At 45.6% G+C, this 18,511-nt stretch overlaps 1 protein-coding gene across 1 annotated transcript in view; it reads left to right on the forward strand.

The window, feature by feature from the left end:
* LOC121582698 (tubulin polyglutamylase TTLL11-like) overlaps positions 1-18,511 on the forward strand; it is a 33,588-nt gene that overhangs the window by 5,564 nt on the left and 9,513 nt on the right. Inside the window, exons 2-7 of the mRNA XM_041898705.2 lie at positions 5,898-5,997; positions 6,514-6,647; positions 11,054-11,344; positions 12,099-12,383; positions 12,559-12,654; positions 12,815-12,927. Coding sequence (XP_041754639.1) covers positions 5,898-5,997; positions 6,514-6,647; positions 11,054-11,344; positions 12,099-12,383; positions 12,559-12,654; positions 12,815-12,927 — 1,019 coding nt within the window. The remainder of the gene's footprint in view (positions 1-5,897; positions 5,998-6,513; positions 6,648-11,053; positions 11,345-12,098; positions 12,384-12,558; positions 12,655-12,814; positions 12,928-18,511) is intronic.

The following is an 18,511-nucleotide window of genomic DNA, read 5'->3' on the forward strand; positions in this document are numbered from 1 at the left end:
GGCACGGGCTGTGCCGGACTGACGACGCGCACCACAGGCTTGGTGCGGGGAGCAGGGACGGGCCGGACTGGGTTGGCGACGCGCACCACAGGCTTGGTGCGGGGAGCAGGAACAGGCCGGACCGGGCTGGCGACGCGCACCACAGGCTTGGTGCGGGGAGCAGGAACAGGCCGGGCCGGGCTGACGACGCGCACCATTGGCTTGGTGCGGGGAGCAGGAATGGACCGGGCTGACGAAGCGCACCACTGGCTTGGTGCGGGGAGCAGGAACAGGCCGGGCCGGGCTGGCGACGCGCACCATTGGCTTGGTGCGGGGAGCAGGAACGGGCCGGGCTGGACTGGCGACGCGCACCACAGGTTTGGTGCGGGGAGCAGGAACAGGCCGGGCCGGGCTGGCGACGCGCACCATAGGCTTGGTGCGGGGAGCAGGAACAGGCCGGGCCGGGCTGGCGACGCGCACCATTGGCTTGGTGCGAGGGGAAGGAACAGGCCGGGCCGGGCTGGCGACGCGCACCACAGGCTTGGTGCGAGGGGCAGGAACAGGCCGGGCCGGGCTGGCGACGCGCACCACAGGCTTGGTGCGGGGAGCAGGAACGGGCCGGACCGGGCTGGCGACGCGCACCACAGGCTTGGTGCGGGGAGCAGGAACGGGCCGGACCGGGCTGTGGAGACGGACTGGAGGTCTGGAGCGAAGAGCTGACACAACCCGTCCTGGCTGAATGCCTATTTTTACACACTCTGTGTGAGGCATCAGCACAGGACGTACAGGGCTGTGTACTCGTACTGGCACTACAGCACGTGACACTGGCGCAGGATATCCGGGACCGAGGAGGGGCACTGGAGGCCACGAGCATTGAGCCGGCACACTCCGTCCTGGCTGCATGCCCACCTTAGCACGACACGTGCGTGGTGCTCGCACATGACGTACCGGCCTGTGCCGGACCACTCGCGGCACAGTACGCAGCTCCGCATACCTCGGAACCTGCCCAGTCTCACGCTGCCTAGCCTGAGTACGGGGAGTTGGCTCTGCTCTACCTCTAGGCTCCGCCAACCTCCCTTCCAGCCCCCCAAACCCGGTGGCCTCCTCTCCTAATTCCCAAACTCATCCCGTAGCTGCCTCCAGCAGCCCCGTCGTCCATGCCGTGTGCCCCCCCAAAAAATGTATTGGGGTTGCCTCTTGCGTGTCCGACGTCGGCCCGGTTGGCGCCGCTGCTCCTCTCTATGGCGCGCCTCCACCGTCTCCTCCCACGGACGGCGATCCATTTCGGCCTGGATTTCCTCCCAAGTCCAGGACCCCTGCCCGTCCAAGATCTCCTCCCACGTCCAGGCTGTCTGCTCCTGGACACGCTGCTTGGTCCTTTGATGGTGGGATCTTCTGTCACGATCGTCAAAATGAGTGGACCAAGGCGCAGCGTGATATGTGTACATCTCTTTAATAGTGTACTTAGCAACACAATACAAAATAACAAAACAACAAAACGAAACATGAAGTCCTCGGTCATACACAAACCTACACGGAACAAGATCCCACGAATCACAAGTGCACAAAAGGCTGCCTAAGTATGGTTCCCAATCAGAGACAACAAGCAACAGCTGATTCTCGTTGCCTCTGATTGAGAACCACCCCGGCCAACCTAGAAACACATAACCTAGAACAGAACATAGAAAACAAAACATAGACACTACACAAATAAACTAACACCCTGGCTCAACATACAAGAGTCCCCAGAGCCAGGGCGTGACACATACTTCCAAAGTTGTGGCAAAATGGCTTAAGGACAACAAAGTCAAGGTATTTGAGTGGCCATCGCAAAGCCCTGACCTCAATCCTATAGAAAACTTGTGGGCAGAACTGAAAAAGCGTGTGCGAGCAAGGAGGCCTACAAACCTGACACAGTTACACCAGCTCTGTCAGGAGGAATGGGCCAAAATTCACCCAATTTATTGTGGGAAGCTTGTGGAAGGCTACCCGAAACGTTTGACCCAAGACAATTTAAAGGCAATGCTACCACATACTAATTGAGTGTATGTAAACTTCTGACCCACTGGGAATGTGATGAAAGAAATAAAAGCTGAAATAAATCATTCTCTCTACTATTATTCTGACATTTCACATTCTTAAAATAAAGTGGTGATCCTAACTGACCTAAGACAGGGAGTTATTACTAGGATTAAATGTCAGGAATTATGAAAAAATGAGTTTAAATGTATTTGGCTAAGGTGTATGTAAACTTCCAACTTCAACTGTATCTAATGCTCTGCATGAGTTTTTGAAGATGTTGACCTATATGAAAACTCAGAGAGCAGTTCCTCCCTTGATTTTAGATTGGATATTTTTGTCACTGGCCTCCACACAAAACACCATAATGTCAAAGTGGAATTATGTTTTTCTAGATTTTTACAAATTAATATTAAATGAAAAGCTGAAATGTCTTGAGTCAATAAGTATTCAACCCCTTTGTTATGGCAAGCCTAAATAAGTTCAGGAGTAAAAATGTGCTTAACAAGTCACATAAGTTGCATGGACTCACTCTGTGTGCAAAAATAGTTTTTAGTGGCCGAGTTACAGTTTTGACTTAATCTACTTGAAAATCTATGGCAAGACCTGAAAATGATTGTCTAGCAACGATCAACAACCAATTTGACAGAACATGAAGGATTTTGAAAAGAATAATGGTCAAATGTTGCACAATCCAGGTATGGAAAGCTCTTAGAGACTTACCCAGAAAGACTCACAGCTGTAATCGCTACCAAAGGTGCTTCTACAAAGTATTGATTCAGGGGTGTGAAGACTCATGTAAGTGAGATATTTCTGTATTTCATTTTCAATACATTTGAAAAAGTTGTTGTTTTCAATTTAAACAATTTTGAATTCAGGCTGTAACACAACAAAGTGTGGAATAAGTCAAGGGATATGAATACTTTCTGAAGGCACTGTAGCTCAAAAAGGAATGATCGCTGCTAAGCCTAAATATATTTATCGATGGCTGAGGGAAAGAGACCCATCTCGCCTCTCATTTCCTACACTACTCTGCACTCTATGGTTGTTATTGATCCATGCTGCGGTGCAGAGGACCCAGCCTACTGTATCTGCCATTAGACATTCCCCTCAGTCTCTCACTCACTACACTCATTACTCTGGTATCTATTTAATCTAATACTTTTTATTAAGGAGGTCTGACATCAAATCCTTACTATTTTATGTCAGGGTATTCCCAGAAGTAGCCTAGTGGGGACCGAAGTAGCCTCCTCAGCCTGCGTGAGAGAAACTGTCTGAAGTCCCACAACGCTATGGGAGAGTGAGCCCTCTGTATCGTTAACAGTCACTTAAGCATATTTGTTAATTAGGCTATAGTACTATAATAGGCACTAGGCAGGGTACTAATTAATAATGGCTTACTCAGTGAGTTAGTGTAGCCTATAAGGCATGGCCGTAATGTGTCAGAAAACTAGGTCTAACTCCTTCACCTGTGTGTAACCAGGCAGTTTTGATAGCACAGCAGTTTTGAAGCCTGCAAGGCATCTGCCAGCTGACTTTCAGCATATGGCCTTCAATTAACAGTGGGAAATGATTAGACGTAATCTCTGATAATCCAATAGGGTTGTATTACCCTCTCAGGGAGCAGCGCAGGCAAGGGCAGATTGAGAGAGAGAGGGAGAGAGAGTCACACTGTCACATAAAAAGAGGGAGGACAGTGTCCGTTTCATTTGGATCTGACACCTTTCAGTTTTCACTCATTTCCAAGTGAGGTTTAAAAAAATGAGTACTGTAGTCCTATATCTGTCATTATTTACCTTTATGGATGATGAGGAAAAAACACAACATTTAGTCTAACCTGTCTTTCTGTGTCAAAGACAGCAGTTGGCATAGGCCTATGCAGCCATGCATAGTGCTACTGACATGGATAGTTTATCCAACAATTTCAACTTTAGTATGATGTGAAAGAATAATGCAGGCCAGGCAGTGGGTTCAGTGGGTTGACAGGCAGAGTACAGAACTCGTTATAAACTGTTACATGCCCGCTGCCAGGCAACCTTATCAGGCAGGATCAGAAGGAATGACCCGACCTGCTAAGACAAGTCTGCTAATTCATGCCAATGTCTCTCTGACAATTTTGATTGGATGTTAGGGAGATGAGCTCATATCCTGTTCTGAACTGTTGGATGGAGCCAGAAAAACTAGAATGGTTCATTATTCACTCAATCACGTAACGTCCACAAGTGATCCTTTGTGTGTGTTTTAGTGTCTGGAATGCACTCACAGATGGGCCTATTGCCATCTCTCTTCCCCCTTCCTCCCCTAGATACTGCCCAAATTAATGTGACCCAATTGGCTGATGAGATTAAGGGGTGGTTAAACATTGAAATCTATGAGATCGTATTTATAGCAGGCCTTGGCTGTCATGCAAGTTTTCTCTCACTCTCCTTAATTATTTACCCCTCAGTTTCTCTTGGGATGTTCACTGTCGCGTAGCTCGCCTTGGGCCTGTTCACTGAGGTGGCAATGACAATGTTTAGAATGTTCGAGATAGAAATACAATATGTAGAGTTGTGATATTTGCTATTTTACCCATCATGAAGGTCTATTCTAGACAATAGCCTTCGTTTTTATCTGATGCCACTGCCAGCGACCCCATGAGTAAGCCCCTGGTCAGGATGAGGGGTCGGGACGGGGGCAGGTGACGTTATTGTGTGTGTGGGGTGGGTTTCTGAGTGGTTCATTAGCAGTAGGGTGTCGGTGGGCCAGGCCCCAGAAATTGGCTCTTGTAATCCTGTCAGAAAATAATGTCCTCCCACTGCCAGGGCTCCTCCTAACCATAGACATATATAATTAGCTAACACAGAACTGCAGTCTCATTCACACAGCCCACTGGGAGGATAAGCCATGCCTCCTACACTCTTAGAAAAAAGGGTTCCAAAAGGGTCCTTTGTCTGTCCCCATAGGATAACTATTTTTGGTTCCATTTAGAACTCTTTTGGGTTCCATGTAGAACCCTCTGTGAAAAGGATTTTATATGGAACCCAAAATGGTTCTACCTGGAACCAAAAAGGGTTCTTCAACGAGTTCTCCTATGGGGACAGCCGAATAACCATTTTAGGTTCTAGATAGCTGTCAATGCTGAGGTGTATGCGGCGGTGAAGTCAGGCACAGGACACAGAGGATCAGTAACGACTACTTTACTTTCCAAAGTAAAATACGCACAGAACAAAAGCCTCCAGACACAAGAGGAGAAATGTACGCAGAGTGCGTAATAAACAAGATGGTCAATGCCGAACATACATACAAGAGACGTGGACAATAACACACAAAGGCAAACATAAAACAAGGGAACTTACATGGTACATAATCAATACAGAATACGAAACAGGTGTACCAACTAGACAATACAAGACAAACATCGAAACATCGAGCGGCAGTAGCTAGTACTCCGGGGACGACGAACGCCGAAGCCTGCCCGAGCAAGGAGGAGGAGCAGCCTCGGCGGCATCCGTGACAATAGCACCTTTTTTTCTAAGAGTGGAGGGTCACTGGAAGGGCCACCCGCACGCCTTGGCCTGAAATGACCTAACTACCCGTAACAAGCAAATGGCCTTGTTAGTGTATGGAAAAATCATTTATATTGATATAACGGAACCACAATACGGAGTAAAAGATGGTGCAACATGCTAAATTCCACCTGAAAAAAATCTGGTTTTGAGCATGCATTTAGTTTGTGTAACAGTGTTTCCCTCAACAACACCTCAACCCGATACTTGATATCCAGTCTTCCTCGCCTCAATCGGAACTAGATGAGACAAGACATTTAAAAAACTGACATTGTGAGACTACCTCAACCCTAACCCTATAGATCTCAATCAGAACCCCTCCCTCAAACATCTCTCTCCTTATTTCTGCAGTTCCCTGTGGGTAGACGGTCAGCCTGTGACATCTACTGGCATGGAGTGTCCTTCCACGACAACGACAACATCCTCTCTGGACAGGTCAACAAGTTCCCAGGTACACTGATCCCACTGAAAAAAGCTACACAGTGTTTCCCATAGATTGTTTTCCAGGTCCCCAAATCAACATCCTTTAACCAAAAATATAAATTGAATAGCCAGTCCCCCCGCCTTTACAATGGTACAGAGTGAAACACTGTTGTCAGGCAGGTTTCGTGTATGTAGGATCTATATGGATCATGTTATGCTATTGTGTAAGCCTTGCTAAGCCCAGCTGAGTGCAGGCCTGGTCATGCCACGGTAATAAACCCAGCATTATTGATTATGGTATTAGGAGTGAGGAGGATTATTATATTGTGTGAGGAAGCTGGAGCATGCTACACCCGGCCATAACCCCATATACCACTCATCACTCACCCCATAACACGCACAACAATGCCAGGGTGGGTTACCAAACCACCAACGTTACACCTGTCTGTCTCTGACATATCCCTTACCTGTCTCTAATATGTCTGTCTGTCTGTCTGTCTGCCTGCCTGTCTGTCCGTCTGTCCGTCTGTGGTGTGGTCTGTAGGTATGATAGAGATGCTGAGAAAGATCAACCTGAGCCGAGCGGTGAGGACCATGCAGGAGCTGTTCCCTGAGGAGTACAACTTCTACCCCCGCTCCTGGATCCTGCCTGAGGAGTACCAGCTTTTCTCCACACAGGTACAGTACACAGCCAAGGATACAGAACATTAGTTTCATCTCCACACAATGATGTATTGATCAATTGAGTGATTGATTGAATGATTGATTGATTACACATAGGTAAACCTCTTAGTTCAGAACACACGTTTTGTCACTCATGACATCCGGGAACAGCCTCTCAATATAGGACCCCAATTTAGTCACTATACCCAGGCACAGTACACCATAGAGGTCCTATTAAATTACTAATGTTATGTAGTACAGCGCTGGACACATTGATCACTCAGCCACATTGATCACTCAGCCTCGAACCAGCCATAATCAGAGCTCTCTCACCACCCCATCTGCATTTACACAGGCAGCCCAATTCTGATATTTTGCCCAATTATTGGTCTTTTGACCAGTCAGATCAGATATTTTGCCAATAGTTGGGCAAAAGATCAGAATTATGCTGCCTGTTTAAACACAGCCTCTGTCTCTCTCCCCACCACTGTTTTCAGCTGCGCTGTAAGACTCTACTTCCCCTTAACAACAGAGAAAACTGTCCTCCATAGTGGAGCAGGGTCATTCACTCCCTATGGCATCCAGTCAAAAGGCTGAGCGTTTGTCCTCAATTGGATGTTGTCAAACAGTGTAAGCCCTCTCTGACTCCTCTGAGTCAATGATGAGGGATTACTAACTTTCTTTGGAGATGTACCGCTAACCCATCAAGTGTACATTTGTCGTAAATGGTAATTTACATGTACATTTTAGTCATTTAGCAGACGCTCTTATCCAGAGTGACTTACAGTTAGTGAGTGCATACATTTTCATACTGGCCCCCCATGGGAAGCGAACCCACAACCCTGGCGTTGCAAGCTCTACCAACTGAGCTACAGGGGACTGTCCGTAATCTAAACAGTATCAGGAGTCACAACTTCCTTTAATGATTTCATACAAACTAGTAGTGCACTGCCCTTTGTGCATTCTACACACACACACACACACACACACACACACACACACACACACACACACACACACACACACACACACACACACACACACACACACACACACACACACACACACACACACACACACCGCACACACACAAACACACACACACACACACACACACACACACACCACACACACACATCACACACGCACACGCACACAAACACCACACACACACCCACACAAACACACACACACACACACACACACACACACACCACACACACACACACACAGTACTACATAGAGCCATGACTACATGGAACTCTATTCCACATCAAGTAATTGATGAAAGCAGTACAATTAGATTTAAAAAACACCTTATGGAACAGCAGGGTGTGTGAAGCAACACAAACATAGGCACAGACACATGCATACACACACACACACACACGCACACACACACACACACACACACACACACACACACACACACACACACACACACACACACACACACACACACACAGCACCACATCTTTCTGGGTGGTGTGGCAATGGTCAAGCCGCTGCAGGGACAGTGGATCTGTTCTGAGCTCAGGGCAGGTCTAAGCAGTTTAGCAAAGAGATTGTTAATAGTGAATGACATGCTCTCTAATAGGCTGTGACACTCCCTGGTCACTACCATACCACAGGAGACCACACACAAACCACATGACCAGCTGTGTCTCACACACACACACACACACACACACACACACACACACACACACACACACACACACACACACACACACACACACTCATGCTCACACATACACACACACACTCATGCTCACACACACAAACACACAGACACACACACACACTCATGCTCACACACTCACACCACTCTCACACACATCCCCCTCAGCCCCCTGTCCACCCCCTCCCCTCTACTCATCCCTTAGTGAACCCTCAGCGTTGGCACGCAGGATTAATTCAGAACGGCTAGAGGGAAAGGTCAGAGGTCAAGCTATTAAGTGTGAATGGTGTTTGACCTTCAGAGGTCACGGTGACTTTGAGAGGGTGTGTCCTCAGTCAAACAGAGGGGGGCACTAGAGCTCCTTTAAAAGGATCTGAATCTTAACCACAGACAGGCTACAGGCAATGTTCCCTCTAATGTTTTTAGGCACTGAGCAAATTTTTGGTCTTGTGAGCGGAAACTTGAACATTGTGAGAATTCTGTGCAACTTCCGGCGCGTGTTTACAGTGAAAACTTAGTCTGTGCGCGCTTTAAGTTACAGTTTTAGACAGTAGCCAATAGCCTATTGTGGCTATCTGAGCATATTAGAGTGGCCTAGCAACAAAACCAATGGCGCAAATCCCATAACATTTTCACATGGAAATAGCTTTTGATTTCTGTGATATAACCTACAGTAGCCTATATGTGGTGCTCATTGCAGGCCTACAGTACAGTCCATGAGACCTTTAAAAACGTTTTTACATTATGCAGGGCTTGACATTAATTAATGATTTTTTACTTGGTCTGTAACACCATGGACCAAATAGGTGACTGTAAATTGCGTTGTATCGTGTTGTATGATGCAAGAAACCACTTTATTATTATTACCATACAGAGAATTAGACAATATAGGCTACCCGCTGCCTATTGGCTTATTTGCAAATTCAAGCCTGTCTCAAAATACAACACTGCCCCTTTAAGAAACAAGCTTTGCTCTGAGCTCTGATCTGAAAAGCGCATCCACTCAGGGTGATTGAATGGGCTACCACTGGTCAATAGAATACTTCTCCGATAGCGCAGCCTCAATCTTGCAAAGTTAGATTCGTTTTGGTTGGTTGCATTCAAAAGGGGCTCATATTATGTTGATCTGATCACATTAGAGAAAAATGTTGATCTATACAGTGCAAACTAATGGGGTGAACTCAGTGAAGTTCAATCTCTTGCGTCTCTGCGCTGGCTGGCATTTCTTCTGCGAGGCAGTCCTGGAGGAGGTGCGCTGCCACGCGCAGTTTAGAGGGAACATTGGCTACAGGCATGGACTAACTTTGATGGAGCTGTTCCATAGGATACTATCAGAGCTTAGGGGGTTAAGTCTTAACATTTAAGTTGCTCTCAATGAATTACTTAAACAAGGTAGGCCACGATAAGGAAGGAAATTGTGTGTAGTTCATATGAATTAATCCCAACCTAGGAAATTGCCCTAGATAAATAGAAGCCCCAGAGCTCAATATTTCGCCTTGGGATGTGGTGTCTGAATGGTGCAAAATACTCTAGGGGGTAGTGACGAGACACTGAAGTTCGGGGGCGGCAGGTAGCTTAGTGGTTAAGAGCGTTGTGCCAGTAACCGAAAGGTCGCTGGTTCTAATCCCCGAGCAGACTAGGTGAAAAATCTGTCGATGTGCCCTTGAGCAAGGCACTTAACCCTAATTGCTCCTGTAAGTCGCTCTGGATAAGAGCGTCTGCTAAATAATGTAAATGTAAATGTAAATGTAAATGTAATTCATGAGAAAGTGAGCAAGAGTAGGATAAGCAAGTAAGCATTTGGTTGGACGGTGTATACCATGTGTATCCTGTACATACAACTAATAAAACTTGAACTTGAAATGTCCATACAGATATTAGCTGTCATTTCTTTCAGAGGGTCAGGGACAGGGTAATGTCCTCCGCTAAAGATGCAATCATGCAAAGGCGAAGCCAGTAGCTAGATGATTAGACTATATCGCTCAGCTTGTATCAGTGTATCCCTGTTTGAGCTTAGGTCACATTAGGTGAAAACAGGTACACTCTTAGAAAAAAAGGTGCTGTCTATAACCTAAAAGGGTTATTTGGCTGTCCCCATAGGAGAACCCTTTGAAGAACCCTTTTTGGTTCCAGGTAGAACCCTTTCCACAGAGGAAAGGGTTCTACCTGAAACCAAAAAGGGTTCCACATGGAACCAAAAAGGGTTATCCTATAGGGACAGCCAAGGAACCCTTTTGGAACCCTAAGGCTGCGTTTACACAGGTAGCCCAATTCTGGTATTTTTTTCCACTATTAGGTATTTTGACCAATTACATCATATCTTTTTCAGAGCTGATCTGATTGGTCAAAAGTCAAATTAGTGAAGAAAAGCTCAGAATTGGTCTGCCTGTGTAAACGCAGCCTTAATATACTGTGATTTCACTCAGAGGGGCTCCTTTACAATCAAGCTGATTTGGTCTCTTAAGTCTCAGTTCCCCTCTTACTAATCTGAGCATGACAGCTCCTTGTGTTTTACTGATACCAACCAGGAGGACTGGAATCACAGTCATCTACAACAGCCTTGGCCATTGATGATGATTTATTTGAAGTTTAAAGACCAGGGCTTGATTGACCCAACATCTTCACCCATTTAGACCTATGGATGGTCATTGTTTGTTAGTCCAGTCAGTGACAGTCTTATTATTACGTAGTTAACTCTCCCCCTTACCTGCTGTCTGTCTGTCTTTCTGTCTGTCTATAGATCCGTCTGACCAAGAACAGTGACGCATCCCTGAAGCCCACCTTCATCGTCAAGCCGGACGGGGGTTCCCAGGGGGATGGCATCTACCTCATCCGCGACCCCAGCGACCTCAGGGTTATAGCGGGGTCACAGACAAAGCAGTCTGTGGTCCAGGAGTACATCCACAAGCCCCTTCTTATCGACAAGCTGAAGTTCGACATCCGTCTCTACGTGCTGGTCAAGTCCCTGGAGCCGCTGGAGATCTATATCGCCAAAGAGGGGCTGGCGCGCTTCTGCACCGAGCCATACCAGGTAGGAACATAGATAAGGATGTTATAACATGTTCATAATACATATATGCTACATTCATAAGAAGCTTCTGTACCGAGCCATACCAGGTTGGAAGTTACATAGGGACTTTATAACATGTTCATAACCCATTCATGACATGTTCTGCAACAAGCAATACAAGGTAGGAACGGTAGGAGCACTTTATCTGAAGAGTACCTACATAATGACTTCATAACACATTCATAACACATACATACAGCACTCATAAACACTACACAATATATGTTATCTTCCATTTTGGCATAAAGCATACTACTAGCATTTAAACATTGACTTTCTTAACATGTTTCTATGTTTAAATATAGAATTCTTGTCACGATCGTCGTATGAAGTAGACCAATGCGCAGCGTTAGTTGCAAACATATTTTATTTATATAATGAATGCACGAACAAAACAACAAAACGAAAACGTGACGTCCTCGGTCTAACACAACCGACACGGAAACAAACCAAACGGAACAAGATCCCACAAACACAAAGGGAAAACAGACAGTTTAAATATGGCTCCCAATCAGAGACAACCCGCAACAGCTGACACTCGTTGCCTCTGATTGGGAGCCACTCTGGCCAACATAGAAATACAATAACTAGACACTCAAACTCAGCACACAAACACAATGAATCTACACACCCTGGCTCAACATATAGAGTCCCCAGAGCCAGGGTGTGACAATTCTAACATCTCTGTTCTCCCATGTCCCTGGCACCCCACCAGGAACCCAGTCAGAAGAACCTGAGCCATGTCTTCATGCACCTGACCAACTACTCCCTCAATGTCCAGAGCGGGAACTTCATCCACTCTGACAGCCTTTCGTCAGGCAGCAAGCGCACCTTCTCCAGCGTGCTCTACCGCCTGGCCTCTAAAGGAGTGGACATCAGGAAGGTGTGGTCAGACATCATCTCTCTGGTCATCAAGACAATCTTCGCTCTGGTCCCTGAGCTCAAGGTCTACTACATGGCCGACATACCGCCTGGCAAACCAGGGCCCACCTGTTTCCAGGTACAGAGAGATGAGGAGAGTGTGTGATTTCATTTAATGGAGCCTTAGGCTCACACAGATGTATGCTAGTCCACAGTAATATGGATAATATTACATGTGTACTTAGATTCTAGTCATATTTTGTGACTTAACGTTATAGAAATGATGATATGACCATCTCTACTGTGTGTGTCAGATTTTGGGCTTTGACATCCTGCTGATGAAGAACCTGAAGCCAGTATTACTGGAGGTCAACGCCAACCCAAGTATGAGAATAGAGCATGAACAAAAGGTGAGTGGGACGTTCATCATCATCATCAACAACATCATCATCATCACCACCATGCTCTTAAGTGCTAATGCCACATGTTGTGTTTGCGTGTCTGTGTGTGTGTGTGTGTGTGTGTGTGTGTGTGTGTGTGTCTTTGTGTGACTGTCTGTGTGTGTTCCAGGTGTCCCCCGGGGTGTTTGAGTACGTCCCCAGCCCAGTAGATGAGGAGGTGAAGGTGGGGGTCATTAGAGACACATTACGTCTCATGGACCCTGCTCAGGGGAAATCACCAGCGTGAGTCTTAACACACACACACACACACGCACACACACACACACACACACACACACACACACACACACACACACACACGGACATTAAGCTAGGGTTAGGGTTGTGGTTGAGGCTATGGTTATGGTTAAACCGAGATGTGGACATGAAGTTAGGGTTATGGCTAGGTTTAGAGTTGAACCAGGATGTGGACATGAAGTTAGGATTAGGGCTAGGGTTAGAGTTGAACCAGGATGTGGACATGAAGTTAGGGTTAGGGCTAGGGTTAGAGTTGAACCAGGATGTGGACATGAAGTTAGGGTTAGGGCTAGGGTTAGGGTTAAACCAGGATGTGGACATAAAGTTAGGGTTAGGGCTAGGGTTAGGGTTAAACCAGGATGTGGACATGAAGTTAGGGTTAGGGCTAGGGTTAGGGTTGAACCAGGATGTGGGCATGAAGTTAGGGTTAGGGCTAGGGTTAGGGTTGAACCAGGATGTGGGCATGAAGTTAGGGTTAGGGCTAGGGTTAGGGTTAAACCAGGATATGGACATGAAGTTAGGGTTAGGGCTAGGGTTAGGGTTGAACCAGGATGTGGGCATGAAGTTAGGGTTAGGGCTAGGGTTAGGGTTAAACCAGGATATGGACATGAAGTTAGGGTTAGGGTTGAACTGGGATGTGAACATGAAGCTGCCTAATAACCCCCAGGACCATAGAAGGAGTCAGCGAACAGTCATCTCAGTCCATCTCTCTTTCTCTCCCTCCCTCTCTCCCTCCATCTTGGCAGGGTTCGTCCTGTGTGTGGTGATGGTGGTATTAGCCAGCCGTTGTGTCTGGGCTCTGTGCTGGGCCTGGGGATTGCTGATATGGGAAAGCCTGTCCGTCTCTCCCTCTGATCTCTCTGGTCTCTTTGGCCAGCCATCTTTAGAAAACACCCCAGTTAACAGCTCGCCATAAGTCATTTAAAGGGAAACATTCAATTCCAGCCCAGCGGTGATGGAATTTCACACAAGACTGTGCCATGTGTGTGTGTGTGTGTGTGTGTATGGCGGGCAGCACTACGCTCTACGGCCAATGGGGTGGCCACCACTAACCTCCCCTTACCGTTATACCATTGAGACCCAAACTAAACGCTATATTCTCTCTCCCTCTATATCTGTCAGTCTCTCTGTCTTTCTCTGCTTTCTCTGTCCTTTCCATCACTCTCATCCCCTCATTTTCCTTTTGATCTCTCTCTCCCCCCCCCCTGTCTGTAAGATGATCTTCATATCTCCTATGATCAGTCCCTGAAATGAATAACTGCTGGAGGATAATGCCCTCTCACCTATTACCATATTCATGGCCAGGACCACATTGATATAGACCTGTATAATATCTATATTCCTATATCATTTTCACTGTATATCTCTCTCTCTGTGAGTGATGCGTACATCACAACTGAATATGGTTGATTTTTATATTTGTGTGAGAGAGTCCTACTGGCAGTGAAGTGGCATGTTACCGTAACTGAAAATGAACAAAATAATGGGACTATTTTGTACTTTCCTGTCTATGCCACTCAACCATTTGAGGGATTTCCAGAGCCTTTTCCCCTACTGTGTGTCATTGGTTCCCCGGTAAGGCTGAACTAAGTGTCAGAGCTACTGCCATAGAGATTGTAGCCTACAGATGTAGGATCTTAATTTGATCTCTCCTTTGTTGCTGAGAATGTTCCTGCAGAGCAGGAAATGCAAACTTGTAGTGTATTTGAGTTTTAAAAAGTTTTCTAAAGTTTGTCATTTCCACTTTGAAATTTCAGACTTGATTTGCCATAACGAAAAATGTATCAACCCCTACAAAAATGTCCATTAATTATAATCCACATAATAATTATAATTTCCTGTTGCTGCAGGATTATTTTCCTGCTGAAGCAAACTTGCTCAAATTAAGATCCTACGTCTGTATATGAGCTCATGGGTTACTGCTACAGGGACAGCTGTGGATTCAGCTGTGTTGTGTCCTTTTAGAGGCTTGATTTAGTTGGCAAGACGTTGGCATTGGCATTCCCCTGTCATCACGTTTGCCTTTATTAGCCCACCTGTTTGATTTCTTCAGATTCACTGATGGATAGGCTAGATCAAATTACATGTGTATTGAGTTGTTTTTAAAGTCCAAAAAGTATCAGTAGTCTGCAGTGTATCAGTCTGCAGTATATCAGTCTACAGTGTATCAGTCTGCAGTGTATCAGTCTGCAGTGTATCAGTCTGCAGTGTATCAGTCTGCAGTGTATCAGTCTGCAGTGTATCAGTCTGCAGTGTATCAGTCTGCAGTGTATCAGTAGTAGAAAGTGACACAACAACTGATTGTTTTGAACACACACTCCCCCTGCTAACCATCAGCCAGGAACTAAAAGTTGAGTGTTTCTTTGTGTCAGCCAGCCAGGCAGAGAATTGCGTGAAGATGTTTGTCAGCTGTGCCGACAGAGTGTGACTGAGTCCGATGATTGCCTGTAGGGGAAAATTATAACTAATTATCCTCAGCTAGCTAGCGCTAATGCTTATTAATTTAGCCATTAGATTGGATGTTGCTAAAAAACACAATCAGTGCAGTGCCGAGTGATACAGCAACAAAATGAGAATACATTAATCATGTCTTCTTCTTTATGAGTTACTATGTGTATGTCGTGTGTGTGTGTGTGTGTGTGTGCTGAGCTGTGTTGATCAACTCTATGCCTGTTGAACAAAAACCCATCATTAAGAAACTACGGTTATGGCAACAGCCAGCAGCTATGGCAACAGCCAGCCCAAAACGCTCTGATAATGGCTTCATCTAATAAACGCTAAACTAGCCTCGCTGACAATCTCTCTCCCTCTACCTCCCCCTCCTCACCCCTCCTTCCCTGTCCATATCCTCCACAGTAGCCAAACACGTCTGATTTCCAGTAATGATCTGCAAAATTAAAAGAAATTAAGCGTAAAAATGGATGGGAGACGTTTTGATTCTGGAATCACCGAGGGAACAAATAAACAAACTAATGTAACACGAGAGGTCACATCCGTGTGTCAAACTGAAGGTGGTTCTGGGGCCAGAGATTTGGGAAAGAGGGAGAGATGGAGTGGGTGACAGGATAGTGGACAGATGGAGGGTGGGAATGAGGTTGTTCCACTAAGTTTGGGGAACTAAGACATTCTTCACTCATTGATTAGCTGTTGCTAAGCTCTGGGAGGTCTTATTGGTCACCCCTGCCAATGGACAGACATCTCTGTCTCTCAACTTCTTGTGCACTCTTTCTCTCGCCTCCACCCTTTTATCACCCTGTTATTATCCTGTTGTCACCCTGTTATGATCCTGTTATCACTATGTTATTATCACCCAGTTACCATCATCCTGTTATCACTGTGTTATCACCATGTTATCATCAACCTGTTATCATCAAGTCACCATCATCCTGTTATCATCCTGTTAACATCCTGTTATCACCACCCTGTTATCATCATGTTATCATGGTGTTATCACCCTGTTACCACCCTGTTATCACCCTGTTACCATCCTGTTATAACCCTGTTATCATCATGTTATTACCATGTTATCATCACCATGTTATCACCCTGTTATCACCCTGTTATCATCATGTTATCACCCTGTTATCATCATGTTATCTCCCTGTTGCCACTCTGTTATCACCTGGTTACCACCCTGTTATCACCCTGTTATCATCCTGTTATTACCCTGTTATCATCCGGCTATCATCCTGTTATCATCCTGTTACCACCCTGTTACCACCCTGTTATTACCGCCCACATATAATCATCCAGGGTCAATCTACTCTCCAGTTTGTAGAAATAAAGTCAGAATAATTAAATTATAACAATATTTAGCTTCTATGTGGTAAATGGCACGTGTGTATATAGATTGTGTATAGGCTTGTCTCCCACAATAATCAGACTGGGTTCAAATGCCTTCTGTTTTATTTTTCTGTATTTTTCTAAGTGTGTATGTTATGTATGTATGTATGTATGTATGTATGTGTATATATACAGTGTGTATGTATGTATGTACAGTCATGGTCAAACGTTTTGAGAATGACACAAATACTAATTTTCACAAAGTCTGCTGCCTCAGTTTTGATGATGGCAATTTGCATATACTCCAGAATGTCATGAAGAGTGATCAGATTAATTGAAATGAATTGCAAAGTCCCTCTTTGCCATGAAAATGAACTTAATCCCCAAAAAACATTTCCACTGCATTTCAGCCCTGCCACAAAAGGACCTGCTGACATCATGTCAGTGATTCTCTCGTTAACACAGGTGAGAGTGTTGACGAGGACAAGGCTGGAGATCACTCTGTCATGCTGATTGAGTTAGAATAACAGACTGGAAGCTTTAAAAGGAGGGTGGTGCTTGAAATCATTGTTCTTCATCAAGAACTTCAAGGAGAGAGGTTAAATTGTTGTGAAGAAGGCGTCAGTGCGCCCAAGAAAGTCCAGCAAGCGCCAGGACCGTCTCCTAAAGTTGATTCAGCTGTGGGATCGGGGCACCACCAGTGCAGAGCTTGCTCAGGAATGGCAGCAGGCAGGTGTGAGTGCATCTGCACGCACAGTGAGGCGAAGAGTTTTGAAGGATGGCCTGGTGTCAAGAAGGGCAGCAAAGAAGCCACTTCTCTCCAGGAAATACATCAGGGACAGACTGATATTCTGCAAAAGGTACAGGGATTGGACTGTTGTGGACTGGGGTAAAGTCATTTTCTCTGATGAATCCCCTTTCCGATTGTTTGGGGCATCCGGAAAACACCTTGTCCGGAGAAGACAAGGTGAGCGCTACCATCAGTCCTGTGTCATGCCAACAGTAAAACATCCTGAGACCATTCATGTGTGGGGTTGCTTCTCAGCCAAGGGAGTGGGCTCACTCACAATTTTGCCTAAGAACACAACCATGAATAAAGAATGCTACCAACACATCCTCCAAGAGCAACTTCTCCCAACCATCCAAGAACAGTTTGGTGACGACCAATGCCTTTTCCAGCATGATGGAGCACCTTGCCATAAGGCAAAAGTGATAACTAAGTGGCTCGGGGAACAAAACATTGACATTTTGGGTCCATGGCCAGGAAACTCCCCAGACCTTAATCCCATTGAGAACTTGTGGTCGATCCTCAAGAGGCAGGTGGACAAACAAAAACCCACAAATTCTGACAAACTCCAAGCATTGATTATACAAGAATGGGCTGCCATCAGTCAGGATGTGGCCCAGAAGTTAATTGACAGCATGCCAGGGCGGATTGCAGAGGTCTTGAAAAAGAAGGGTCAACACTGCAGATATTGACTCTTTGCATAAACTTAATATAATTGTCAATAAAAGCCTTTGACACTTGTAATTATACTTCAGTATACCATAGTAACATCTGACTAAAATATCTCATAACACTGAAGCAGCGAACTTTGTGAAGACCAATACTTGAGTCATTCTCAAAACTTTTGACCACGACTGTACAGTACCAGTCAAAGTTTGGACACACCTACTCATTCAAGGGTTGTTCTTTATTTTTTACTATCTTCTACATTGTAGAATAATAGTGAAGACATCAAAACTATGAAATAACACATATGGAATCATGTAGTAACCAAAAAAG

The sequence above is a fragment of the Coregonus clupeaformis genome, chromosome 15 (genome assembly GCF_020615455.1).
Source record: "Coregonus clupeaformis isolate EN_2021a chromosome 15, ASM2061545v1, whole genome shotgun sequence".
NCBI lineage: Eukaryota > Metazoa > Chordata > Actinopteri > Salmoniformes > Salmonidae > Coregonus > Coregonus clupeaformis.